Source organism: Labeo rohita, chromosome 6 (assembly GCF_022985175.1).
Source record: "Labeo rohita strain BAU-BD-2019 chromosome 6, IGBB_LRoh.1.0, whole genome shotgun sequence".
Lineage (NCBI taxonomy): Eukaryota > Metazoa > Chordata > Actinopteri > Cypriniformes > Cyprinidae > Labeo > Labeo rohita.
In genome coordinates, this window is record NC_066874.1 from 30,307,290 (window position 1) to 30,321,671 (window position 14,382).

Here is a 14,382-nt window from a genome sequence, read left to right on the forward strand (position 1 = left end):
AATAGGCTCATTTAGAAAAGGGGGCTGTCCAAATTTACCCCAAATCCTCTAAAGCCTAAAGAAAAACTCAAAACTTCACAAAACATGCTGAGCGCATGCGTCAAGTGTTTCTAAACAAGCACGCAAAGTTTTAAGGTGATCAGGCCACAGCTGGCCCTATAACAATCATAAACATTAAAAAAAAACCTTTATATTTCTATGCTAAATTACCTGGATTTAACAAAAAATCTTTTTTTAAATCATTGATTCAGGTGGTTACAGGCTTGTATTTTCATATGTGCTTAAATGCCTTAAAGCACTTGAGCCCTGGTAATCGCTGCTTACGGGTATATTTAATTTTTAAGTTTGACAAATTCATTTGGACATCTTGGAATTTTTTTTTCATTTTTTGCTTTCAAAGATTGCCTCCAGAACAAGGAATCACTCAACTCTGTAAAAACAGAAAATTGCACGCTCTGCTAAACTAAGACGGAATGAGTTGAACACTTCCTGTTCTTCCAAATAAACAGTGGGAGTGAATTGTATGCAGAGTTCTGAGAACTTATGCTTCAGATATTGGCGAGCGCTAGTATAATGTGGAAGCCATATGACAGCTCCGTTTAAATGTCTTGCACATGTATTCAACATTAGATGTGAGTTAAAGCATTTGCAAAGGCTCACTGAACGTTCAAACATGTCTACATTTTGTAGACATGCAAATAGAGAATCCAAAGAGTTTCTTATCAAAATTACTTTAATGATAGCAATAAATATGTTCACCCTCACCATTATTAGAAGATTAAAGCTACATAAAATTCATTAGATGGCAAAAATGGGCTATGTCTCGTCTTGAAGACAACAGCCTAATATTAAAAGAATACAGGGTAGTTTATGTTGAATGTAGTCCATATATGCACTTCAGATCAAATAATCAGGACATACAAGATCAGAAAAAGAGGCATTTTTTTGGAATTCTTCTTTCTTCATTCCCAAAGAGAATCTGAATGTCCATCTGTATCTCCCATATATTTTAAAGCTGAAGAATTGCAAACATAATGATTGTTTTCAAACAGGTTCCTCAAATAGTCCTGTCTCCCATTGGTCGGTCAAACAGTTAGTCCCGCCCCAAACTCACACCGCTGGTAAGTATTTTGAAGTTCTTGACCTTTAACTGATCTTGCTGGAATGTTGGCAAATATAGCATTGTTCTGGAGTTCTTATGAAACCACGCTCCAAATGACAGACATCAAAAACGTTGATATACTATATGATTAAAAGGAGGTTTCTATGTAAAATTTAGCATCTTAGATTAAAAAAAGTGTCATATTTCAGAGCATCTGCAGCAAGCGTTTTATTATAGCACCGAAGTGAACAATCCTTTTCCAGTCTATCAGATTGTACAATCCCCGTAATAAATGGGTCAGAATTTGATCAGTGAACATGAATGGCACGCCATATTTCAGAAGATAAGATAAATATTCCAGCACCATGCATTCAAAAGGGTCAGCAGAATCAACGAAGAGTGCAGTGCATTAGCAGAGCTCATCTTATCTCCCGTTGAATGATCTTTGAAGGAACTGTAGTGTGGCTCCACCGTAATCCTTGTGCTGCATTGCAGCATTGGTGTCTGAAAGGACGTTGGCCTTTTTGCAGGTCGATCCGGGCTGGATCCATCCGTGGGCCTTTCCCCATTGAACAACAGGGGGCGCCCTTTATGATCCACGCCCATCTTAAACAGCTCGTACTCTTTGTGCGGAAGCCGTATCCCCAATGCATCACATCCATTCGTCCAGGTTATGTCTTGCTCCACGCCTGTTTCCCATCTTCCCGCCTGCCCGCATCTTCCATTTTGCGTCGAATTCATTTCCCGCAACAGTGCTTGGTCATACACGATCACTTTTGCTCGCGTCACCTTGAAGACGAGCTCGGTGGCCCCACGTACTTTAACGGACTGTCCCACTTTAGCATAATGACCTGATGCAAATAGTGTAAAGCTGGGTTGGCGGCACATTGGGTCGGAGTAATGTTGATAGGTGCCCTCCCAAATCCGTTGCTCCTCGTTGAAAACAAAAAGGCGGGTGAGGAAGAGGACGGATGGACTGGACTCGCAGCGTAGGCTCACCCAGTTTCCATTTAGATCCAGGGGGATGAAAGGGGATGGAGGAAGGATGGGTGGTTGCTGTTCTGAGGCTCGGTATACCACGGCGCACACTGGGCATGGGTGGATGTGGTGCTGAGAGTAAAAAAACAAAGGATATTGTTAATTTTATAATAATTATATTACTGTTCAAAGGTTTGGTGTCAGTTCTTGAAGAAATTACTACTTTTATTCAGCATGGACATACAATTGAGGTCAAAAGTTTGAACCCTTTCCAGCAATGAATGTAGGATTTTGAGATCCATCTTTTGACACTGAGGACAACTGAGGGACTCATATGCAACTATCACTGATGCTTCAGAAGGAAAAACGATGCATTAAGAGCTGGGGGGTGAAAACTTTTTGAAATTGAAGATCAGGGTAAATGTAACTTATTTTGTCTTCTGGAAAACCTCTGGTAAGTATCTTCTGTAGCTTCTGAAGGGCAGTACTAAATGAAAGAAACATGATATTTAGACAAAATAAGAAAAATGTACACATCTTCATTCTGTTCAAAAGTTTTCAACCCCCGGCTCGTAATGCATCGTTCTTCCTTCTGGAGCATCAGTGAGCGTTTAAACCTTCTGTAATAGTTGCATATGAGTCCCTCAGTTGTCCTCATTGTGGATCTCAAAATCATACACTCATTGTTGGAAAGGGTTCAAATACACAAAAATGCTGAAAAAGCAAAGAATTTGTGGGACCTGGATTTCTGGCATTTTTCTGAAGAACAGTGGGCAGTTTAACTGTTCAGGACAAACAAGGGACTCATGAAGAACTATCACTAAACAAAAAACAGCTGTGGATCATTCAGGTAACAACACAGTATTAAGAATTAAGTGCAGAATTAAGTGCATGTAACTTTTGAATGGGGTCATTTTTATAAATTCAAGTATTATTTTCTCTTGTGGACTATATATATTTATTAAAAATAAATGCTGTTCTTTTTAACGTTCTGATCATCCGCAAAAAAAAGTTAGCATTTTAATAATCTAAAAAACCTTTTCCACTATAAAGAACCTTTTGTGGAATGTAAAGCTTTCCACACTCTTAAAAATAAAGGTTCTTTACTAGCATCTATAAAAAATAGTGTGAACATCAGCTCCTGCGTTAGCAGCACCACATGCATATGTCGTGGTACTCTTGTGAACACACAACGAATACTTACACGGAAGAGAAGAATTTAATTTTACTTTGCGCACAGAAAGTATTCTTGCAGCTTCATAACAGTGAACCACTGATGTCACATGGACTACTTTATCTATGTTCTTACTAGCTTTATGGGCCTTGAACATGTCAGTTGCATTGCTGTCTATGCAGGGTCAAAAAGCTTTCGGATTTTACCAAAAATATCTTAATTTGGTCTTACAGGTTTGGAAAGAATTTACATTTTTGGATGAACTATCCCTTTAAGCAAAAAAAAAAAATACTGTAGTCTTAACTCTCACCATAGCATTCTGCAAAGGCTCCTGGTAACCTGTCGGTCTATGGTGCACTCTTTCCTCCCAGTCTGTGTGTACATCCCCTAAGAACAGCTCCTGAGCCGGCCTGCTGTGAGGATGGTGATGGGTTTCCACCCGTAGCAACTCCAGTTCCATCATGGTGAACCCAAGAGCGCCCAGGCAGTCTTTCTCTGCTTTGGCATTAAAGAGTTCATAAAAGCGATGAGGCACCAGGTGTCCTCCAGCTTTGAGCCCCAGACAGGAAAATGGCAGGCGGGTAGAGAGATGATGGATGGCCTTTTGGCTGTGAATGACCATTCCTACTTTATGGAGGTGGTGCTCTGCTTCAGTGGCTCCACGGGTGATCCACGAGGCCTGGTGCAGCCGCAGTTTACCCCTGATCACAAGAGAGTAGGTTGGGATGTGGCACTCGCTGTCAGAGTAGTAATGCTGGAGAGCCCTGAAGAGACGCGTAGGGCTTTGGTAAAATGTGTAGGATCGAGTGAGGAATTCTGGACCGGGCCGCACTTCACATCTGAGAAGAAAAGAGCAATATCTTAAGTCAAAAGGTGAACAAAGTCGTGTAGCTTCATACCATTACGGTGGAACCACTGATGTCACATGGACTATTTTAACAATGTCCTAACTACCTTTCTGGGTCTTGAGTGTGTCAGTTGTGTTACTGTCTATGCAGGGTCAGAAAGCTCTTGGATTTGATCAAAAATATCTTAATCTATGTTCCTAAGGTCTTACAGGTTTGGAACAACATTTCATTTTTGGGTGGACTAAGCCTTTAATGTAGCAATTGCAAACCATTTTATTTCCTAAATACGATGCATTTTCAAGTCAAGGATATTCAATGAGACAAAATGACTTTACATTACGCTTGTTGCTTTACAGGCTTCAGTTTCAAAGTAGATTTCTTAACACTGATAAAATGCACTGGCCTATTGTTCACAATAAGAAAGCTAAATTGTGTCAAATTTAAATGCATGTTGACTTTAAAGTCTCCTACCTGCTTGACACCCAGTGGCCCTCCAGTTTGGGTGGTATGGTGGCTGTAATTCTTGCTTCGTTCTGTAGATGGCGTAGCTGAGTCTGGCACTGTGGCTCCCAAAACAGTCTCGTGCTGAGGTTGGCATGGGGTACGAGGGGGGCGGTGGGCACTTCCCATAGCTTACTGCCCCTCACACACAAAACTGAGGAGAGACAGGGATATTATCATTCTGTATGTGTCTTAATGCAGAGATTGCATTGTTGTATCTGCCTGTGTGCAAGCTTAGTTGATATCAAAAAGTTGTTTAGGTTTTGGCAAGTTACTAATCTCGACAAGGGGCTTAAAAGTGACTCACCCTCAGGTTATGCAAGATTTAGATGAGTTTGCTTCTTTATCAGAACTGATTTGGAGAAATTTTGCGTTAAATCACTTGCTCGCCAATGGATTCTCTGCAGTAAATGGGTGCCGTCAGAATGAGAGTCCAAACAGCTGATAAAAACATCACAATAATCTATGATAATGGACTTTAGTATATGTTTCCTCCTGATTCAGATAAGATGCACTTGAGAAAGCAATATCATGAACAGAAGACTCGTATTTTAGCTAGAAGCAATGGTTTGAAGTTAAAAACGTCTTAATGGTGGATTTGTTTCTTATAAACATGCCGCTTTTTACTTCACAAGATGTTAATTGATGGTCTGGAGTGGTGTGGATTACTTGTGAGTTATTGTGATGTTTTTATCAGCAGTTTGGACTATCATTCCGACGGCACCCATTCACTGCCGAGGATCTATTGGTGAACAAGTGATTAATGCTAAATTCTCTAGATTCGTTCTGATAAAGAAACAAACTTATGTACATCTTGGATGAGCTGAGAGTGAGTACATTTTTAGCAAACTGTAATTTTTGGGTGAACTGTTCCTTTAAGTATTTGTTTTCTTTTCATTTTTGAAGTTGTGAATTGCTGTACGTGACCCTGGACCACAAGCATGGGTATATTTGTAGCAATAGCCATAAATACATTGAATGGGTCAAAATTATCGATTTTTCTTTTATGCCAAAAATCATTAGGATATTAAGTAAAGATCATGTTCTGTGAAGATATTTTGTAAATTTCCTACCGTAAATATATCAAAACTTAATTTTTGATTAGTAATACGCATTGCTAAGAACTTAATTTGGACAACTTTAAAGGCGATTTTCTCAATATTTAGATGTTTTACATCCTCAAATTGCTTTCAAATAGTTGTATCTCGACCAAATTTTGTCATATCCTAACAAACAATGCAACAATGGAAAGCGTATTTATTCAGCTATGTTAAAGTTTTTTAATAAAAACATTTCCTTAAGTGTTTGCAGGTCATAAGTTTTTTAACTAGTCCTAATTAAGTTTATGTGGATTGTTGTTGCTTATAAGAGCTGCCAATATAATAAATCCAAAGGGCTTCAGAAGGTCTAAGTTTGCAATAATGTGCTGATTTCTTTTCATGACTCTGTCACCACATTTCCAAATAAATTAAACCTTTAAAAACCCTCAGACACTTCAAAAAGCTTTGGTACCTCCAGCAATAAAAAAAAAAAAAAAACCCTCCAAGAGGGGCATTTTCACTTCATGGTCTTTTACGGTCCATAAACAGGATTCTGCTGAACTGGAAGTGGTTGAAGGATTTTGCATTTCTGTAATTTTCCGTGTAATGAAACGTGATGAGGTCTATTAGTGCCATATATAGATCCCAATCCTGCTCTGACCGCGATTTGTGGTGAGGCCAGAGGTTTGGCATGTCACTTCAATCAGACACCATCTTCAAGGGAATGGGAAGGGATATGTGGCGCTGGCCAATGAAAACAACAATTTTTGACAATTTTTTTTTAAACACAGAAAAGCAAACATGGTTCCAGCTCATGAGGAGTGAGATTTATCAACATGGCACTGGGCATCTTTGTTTAATCTGTAAATCTCCTTGCCGTTGGCCTCACCACAGAGCTGTCCTTGAGTAAGAACATTGTAGATATATGGTGTAGTAAACCTGATTAGCAGAAGGAGAACTTTGGGAAGTTGCATGATGAGAAGTCCTGCACTATATGTGGACGCAAAAACATGAGCTTTTCAATTAAACCTGCGCCAAAGTGGGAAGGAGAGAAATAGCTTTACTTAGCTTTTCTCTTTTGCCAAATGTCAGATAATTATTCCAGATAGAAACAAGTTATAAAAAAAAAAAGTCACATTTCACCCTGAAATCAAAAGAAAATGAAGCCTATTTAATGATAATCAATTTGCTTGCAAGACTCTAGAAATACTTTAATGATAAATTAAAGATGAGAGGTTTTAAATGTAATTTTTAAGTACAAATATACATAAAAAGTGTATTATAATTTTAATATACACCATTATTCAAAAGTTTGGGGAGAGTATGTTTCTTACGCTCAACAAGGCTGCATTTTTTTGTTTTAAAAATTACATTAAAACAGTAATATTGTGAAATATTGCAATTTAAAATGTAATTTAAGATGCAAAGCTGAATTTTCAACATCATTACTCCTGTCAGTGTCACATGATCCTTTGTAAATCATTCATACATGCTGCTCAAGAAACATTTCTTCTTATCAATGTCGAACACAGTTATGCTGCTTAATATTTTTGTGAAAACCATGATTGGTTTTTAAGGGTTCTTTAATGAATAATTAAATTAAAAAAAGTAGTGTTATGTATCTTTTTGTTCCCTGTTCTTTTTACTCAAGCTAAAATATAAAATATACAAATAAAATGAACATTGTCACCTTGTAGTAGCTTATAGTTAAAAAGTTTATTAATCAGTACGATGGAACTTCTAATCGGATAAACCTGCTTTCAGAAAAGCACTAAACAGAATAGCTTTTATTCCCATTTGTTCACTGTAGCCCTAAAATTTCTCTGATTGCATAATTACAAAGCATTTATTGAGCATGTCAGGCTGGGTCTAGTTGTTTGCCCTAAAGAAGGGAATTATTTCCTCATGCTGTTTGGGAGAGATCCAGGCTCTGCTTTTTAAAGTTTTTTTCCCAATATGGAGCCAATGTGAAAGCAGATTTGTTGCTCATGATCACAATAAAGTGATAATGTTAGATAGAGTTAGCATGTGCGTTTCAACCGCCTGTTTACGGTTGTTTTGATGGTTCAGCAGCCTCTAATCAAGCTGAGGTTCTGTATATTTTTTTCCTCTCTCATCTGCATGTGGATTACTTTAGCATTACACACTTACAGTGTAGATAGCTTCTGGGCTTTTCACAAATCAACCTATTAACCTACTGTTATTTTCATTCAGTTTATTGTATATTTCAAATTTTAATATTTTACTATGGGTAGTCAGATTTTAGAACACTGTAAATTTCAAAAATATATTTGCGTTTGTCATTGACTATTTAAACCTCAAAAGCTCATGAATATTTAATGAGGCAGGCGTTCTTTAGTTTATGATTGGTTGCCTGCTGCAAAACCTCTGCCCTGTCATAGTGGCAGTACGTGATATTGAGCAGCAGAGGGCGCTGTGGTAGAATGTGTGTGGTCTCTTTGCTTACAGGCAATTCCCTTTAGTGTGAGCCAAAGTAAGCTACCTGTCCTAATATTCCAACCATTCAACACCCCCAGACACACACACACTGGAGACATTGATTTATAGAAGAAGTGAGGCTAGCAAAAGTACCTCCGACTGGTTTCATGTATTTGTTTTTATTTGTCATTTCAATTTGGATAGCTTCTCTCTCACCCCTAATGCGTCATTACTGAAGAGTGGCCAAAAATAAAATATCCCCTTTCCTCTCCACCACTATTCCTCCCGCCATTTGCCATTGCTTATTTAATATAATGTGAATAAAAATGAGACCGTGAGGTTCAATTTTGATCACTCATTCAATAAAACGTTTAGCATGTTATTCCAGAGGACAAAAAGTCCAGTTGTGAATATTATTTGGGCCAAAAAAACTTAAAATATTGAACAGACTGTACATATAGCCTCATTTTCAATTAAGTCAAACCAGTGTTGTTTTAATATCAGTAATATTTTTTGTTAATATTTTGAATTCAATTTTAGTTCTATTTTTTCCATTTTATATAAACCTTATTTTTATATTTTCTGTTTTCATTTTTATTATAGCTAAACTTTTTACATTTTTATTAAGTTTTCGTTTATAGTTTTGGTTGATTTAGTATCGCAACTTAATCAAAATGAAAATGAGAAATGTCATTGCCAACAAGATTAAATGAGTGAAAAAAGCTTCTATTTTGCATAATGTTTTATTTTAATAGTTTTAGAGTAATTGTTTGACAAGTCAAATTGGAAAAAAAATTGACTAATTATATATCATAATTAACACTAATTAATTATTAATTAATACAAACAATTTTATTGTATTTTAGCCACATTTATACTAATATTTTGCTTTAGTGACAACATGCACTCAAGCTGGAAATGTATGGAAATTTTAAATGTAGTAATTTATTTCCATGTTTTTTTTTTAAGTAAACGAAAAATCAAAGTGTATTTAGACATTTGGATCATACTGCACATATTATGGCATATGAATATGGCAGTTATTCAGAACAACTGCATATATCAAAGCACAGTAGTATCTCCATCTGATACCATCATCACTGTGCTACAGTACAGCCAGATGCATGAAATGGCCCCTTTTCAGTGTTTAACTGCCTTTGTGCCGCCCGTCCGCTTCTTTCTCCCACCGGCCCCTGCTTTGATAACTGCTCCCTGATGAAAAAACTCCCATTTACACCTCATTTACTTTGGATAGAGCTCAGATTCCTCGCTTCCTCTCCCTCTCCCTCTGTCACACTCTTTTTGTCTGATGAAGTACAGTTACAGAAAGGTAAAGTTTCATATAGAGAGTCAAGTTTGCATGTGTGTGCATGCATACAAGTGCTAGGGGCAACAAAGGTGTGTGAACGCTTATGTGCATATGTTTGTAAAAAAGGATAGGTGAATATGTTTGTCTATTGATACGTGCAAGTGAATGTGAACAGAGCAGTTGTATCGCCCTCTAAGTTTAAATGGCGATACTTTTTTCCCCCTAGAATCCCATCATTCAACTTCCTTACAATTTTGCAGCATTGTTGTCTTTTCATGAACGTTAAACCTGCTTAATCCAGCAGTTGTTTTCATTTAGATAAGGATTATGAGAAAGTTTCTCCCACAAGCTAACAGTTACCCCTAGGGTTAACTCAACATCACTGATAGTGACTAACCAGGAGAACTCCTGAGGAACTTAACTGTAATTCTTTTGAGTTCTATTAGGTGTCTGCATCTAGTTAATGCAGTATCTCACTAACCTAACCAGAAAACAATTAGTATTTGATTATTTAGTGAGTGTTAAGTCAAATTATGGCACAGTTGCAGTTCACTTTATGAAATTCTGACCTTGATCTGCTTTAAAAACTTGCTGTATCTTAAAATAAGTGGGATTGTGTTACACTAACTTTAACTTCAGCAGGTGTCATGCCAATAATAAAAAAAAATTCAATATTTCAGTGATATTTAATAAAATGTTTTTTAAAGAAGTCTTTAATGCTTGCAAAGGCTTTAGTTATTTGGTTTAAAAAATACAGTTAAAACTGATGTTATGAAAAATTATTACAATTTAAAAAAAAAGTTTATTTTTAAAATAGTTTTAAAAATTATTTAAAATTTCATTTTAAAATGTAATTTATTCCTGTGATGCAAAGCTGAATTTTCAGCATCATTACTCTAGTCTTCAGTGTCTCGGGATCGTTCAGAAATCATTTTAATATGCTGCTCAAAAATATTATTATTATTAGTAGTAGTAGTAATGTTGAACACGGTTGTGTTGCTTAATATTTCTGTGGAAATTATGATAGAATTTTGTCAGAATTTTAGAAATTAGAAAGCTAAAAAAATAATAATAATAATTAAACTTTTAAAATTTTAAAGTAAACTTTATTTGAAATAGAAGTCATTTCTAACATTATAAATATATTTACTTTGATACATTTTATGCATTCTTGCTATTTAAACATTACGTTCTTACATTTTTATTAATTAAAAATGTACACATTTATCACATTTTATCTAAATTAAAATCTTGCTGACCTCAAAGTAAATAGATAAAGAAATAGTATTGTATATTTTAAATATCATGCATATAGGCTTATGTTGTCAAAATGTGAAAACAATTTTTTATATTTTTTCTGTACTTCACCAGCATTAGTCAACCATAGATGCATTAATCCAACCCATTTCTGACCACGTACCAAATCAGTTAACATGACAGTTAGTTAGTAACTGGTGTGATCTTTTGCTCCTATAGCTGACTGATGCTTTTAAAGTGTTGTGCATCAGTCAAAGCCTGTCTGACATGCACTGGGCCTCCTTTTATCTATAAATGGCTGACAGGCTTTCTCTCATGTCATCTACTTATGAATATTACTTATGCATCTCAAAACAGACATATTTTTAAAAATACTGGAATGAGAGGAACAAACAATGCCGAACAGCTGCAAGAATTATGGTGGCGATTCCTTGTAAAACTGGAAGGCTTTTTTTTTTTAGCAATGTTGAGGCATAACTTCCTGTAAAATCACCTTGTGTTTAATAATTTTCCAGTTTAAATCAAAGTAGACAAAGTGTAACAGCCAACTACAATACAGCGTTGCGTTTAGTATCTGTTCTGGCAGATTACTCAAGCACATGGGCATGACATTAATCATTTTCGCAGATCTAATTCTGCTGTTTGATGAAAGAAGTCCATGTTTTGTAAGAAAAGATAAAGTACAGGCACATAAATGCACACACACTGACCTCTGAGGTCATGGGTAACTGCCATGAGTCATTGGGGGGGCGGGTGTAATTGCGCCAGTCTTTCCCTTTCTCTCTCTCCTTCTGTAGGCGGCCTGATAGTGAGAACAGAAGCCTATTGCTTTCTTCATCACCCTAACCATCCCTGACTGAAAGGAACGAGAGCGTAGAAGAAAAACAGCCAGTAAATGGCATACGAACAGAAGGGGTCGTTAATGGCATTGGCCTGTTACTCTAATCATTATTTTAATGGTGGCATTAGTTCCACGGCTGTGATCTGCTTTCACAGGAAACAATGGCCTCCTGCTAACTTTAAAAGAGGCTGGAACAAAAACGGGGGTCTGGGGCCCGTGGAGCAGACTGACAGGTGAAAAGAGCAGAGCATGGGGAAAGGTGAGAGCAGGATCACAGTGTCGAGCCAAAGTCTTTGCCGCTTATATTTAAAGCTCTTTAAACTTCACCTGACTGACTCGCAGTAATTTTCCTGGAGAACAAGCCAAATTTCTGTTACTTGTGCACTCTTAAAAATGAAAGTTATAACCTTATGCCATCGGAGAACCTTTTAACGTTCCTGAACTGACTTTAATTCTTTATTTCGTTGGAAAATCATCTGTGTGGTGCTCTAAAAAAGCCAGAAACTGATATGCTGATCTGAAGAACCTATAAATGTAACATCAAGAACGTTTTTCATCTCCAAAAAAACTTTGTAGACCATACACAGCGAAAATAGTTTGAGGGCTTTAAAACATTTTCAATTTAAATTCATATTTTTATTATACACTCTTAAAAATAAAGGTTCTTTACTGGCGTCGATGGTTCTGTGAACCTTGAACATCCATGGAACCTTTTAAATGCAGAAAATGTTTGAAAAATGGTTCTTTTAGGAACTGTTTACTGAAAGGTTAAAAAGGTTGAAAAGGCAAAAACGCCCTTTTGGAACTTTTATTTTTAAGAGTGTATCGTTTGCATGCTAACCTAGACTTTTGTATCCCACTTTATGTTTTACACATGAACAAACGTCCCGCCGACAGCTTTGATATCAACAACAAGGCATGAACTACATCTTGAATATTCAAAAAAAATGGTGCAGACATGAGTTGCGTGCCTTTCTTTTAACAATTTAAGGACAAGTTTAGTTTTGTCAAAGGTTTTATTATATTAATTAAAGCTGGAATTACCTCAAAAACTGAAACTTTAACTCAACCTTCATCATTTAGATCCTAATTATTCTTGTGAAATCCAGACGAAAAAAATACACAGTAAAAGCTTTGATACAGCAGAAAATGCTCAGACATGTCGGTCTCAATAATGAAGGTGTTTCGCTTGGCAGCTCTCATACTTTCACACAGTAACAATAAGCCACTCTTAAGCTATACTTTAAGCTTATAGATTCTCATAATTCATATTTGTAAATATCTGCATTTACGTTAATACCAAAACACATAAGATTCATTCGTTTAGATATCTATGATTCTTTTCCTGGTTGGATCTGTGATAAATGCAGATCTAGGCTTTACAAATCTGAGAAAAATAAAGGTCCTTCAGGTTCAGCAAAGAACACTTCACATATTTTGGCCGTATAGTTTTTTGAGTTGCTACATGGTGCTTTTTGATTAAAAAAGTTAATGCATTTGCATTGTGGGTTCTTCAGATAAGCATATTTGGTTTCCTTACAACAGTCCTGGTTCTAAAGCACTGCAAATTTTGCATGCTTATTTAACTCACCTGATTTATATCATCAGCTCATTAGTTGAGGCTCCAAGACCTGAATTGGGTGTGTCAGATAAGGGAGACATTCAAAATGACCAGGACTGAAAACCACTGCTTTAAAGCAGAAGTTTATTTTCTAAAGAACTAAAGAATAAAAAGCTCTTTGTATGACTTCAAAAGCTTTTTTAGTGGCAGCACAATATAAAAACCATTTTATGTTTCAAAAGTATCAGGTGTATAAAAATGCATTTTTCAATAAAATATTTATTAATATTTTAAATACTGTCTTGAAATGGATAAAACCATTTGCTTCATTCTGAATGATAGAGAGAAAGAGAGTAAAAGCAAAAAGTTAACTAACCTTGCGTGAGAAATACCATCCAAGTTGTCTTCAACAGGTGAATAAGTCTCACCTCAGCCATGATCAGCCACTTACAGTCTCCAAATCACTTAAAAATATATGTAGGGTTAAAAAAGGAAAAGCTTTGGAAATGCTCCTCTCCTGGATGTTCACGTCAATGAGAGCGTGTCAGATGAGAGTGCCCGTTATGCAGATCAATTTAATCCACTTAATCCAAGTCTCATCTTCAAACGTGAAGTTTTCCATTCATTCTAGGACTCATTGACTGAGTTTGCAAGATCTCCTTTCTTGATGGTGCTTGAAAATCTGTCCCTTGGTGATTCTGTGCTCTCTCTGGTGATGTTAAACCTATGTGGTGCTTGTATAAGTCTGTCTTTGGGTTACTCAGCTGAGAGGAGCTAGAGATCGGAGTGAGAATCTGAGAGGGAGGGAGAGAGAGAGAGCGAGAGAGAGAGAGAGAGAGAGAGAAAAGAGGAGGGAACTTGTAACCTCCCAGTATTAACCCTCCGGGGAGCATTCAGGGTAAGGTGCAAAAGGGCACAGTCAAAGCCAGAAACCTGCTGCAATATTAGATTAAACATAAATGTGTTAATCAAACACACACACACCTATGTATAAACACAGTTTGACAGATGCAAAGTAAGCAGAAGGTTTCCTGCATAAACTTTGTAATGCTTTAAATCTTTTCTCCATTTACCTCATATACACACATAATTTGGGCATAGTAGGTGTTAAAAAGCAATGGCACAGTGCCACCCGAGAAAAGAGTTTATACGCCGTTTTCTGTGTATTGCAATTCTAACTTGACTCAGCTGCTTTGATTTTGAAATGCAACACAGTAGAGATAACAAAGTGGGAATACAGTCCAACAAAATAAATCTGTTAATTTTTTACATATGACCCCATATAGCATAAAAAACAGCTGCTCGAAATAATAAATATATACTATGATGATA

The 14,382-nt window shown here is 36.5% G+C and overlaps 1 protein-coding gene across 1 annotated transcript; it reads right to left on the minus strand.

Moving 5' to 3' along the window:
• Positions 1-450: 450 nt before the first annotated feature.
• apcdd1l (adenomatosis polyposis coli down-regulated 1-like) lies at positions 451-13,830 on the minus strand. Its single transcript, XM_051111610.1, has 4 exons — positions 13,427-13,830; positions 4,574-4,757; positions 3,565-4,093; positions 451-2,212 (listed from the first exon to the last, which is right to left on the minus strand). The coding sequence occupies exons 1-4, from the start codon at positions 13,485-13,487 to the stop codon at positions 1,439-1,441; spliced, it is 1,548 nt and encodes a 515-aa protein (XP_050967567.1). The 5' UTR covers positions 13,488-13,830; the 3' UTR covers positions 451-1,438.
• Positions 13,831-14,382: the final 552 nt, after the last annotated feature.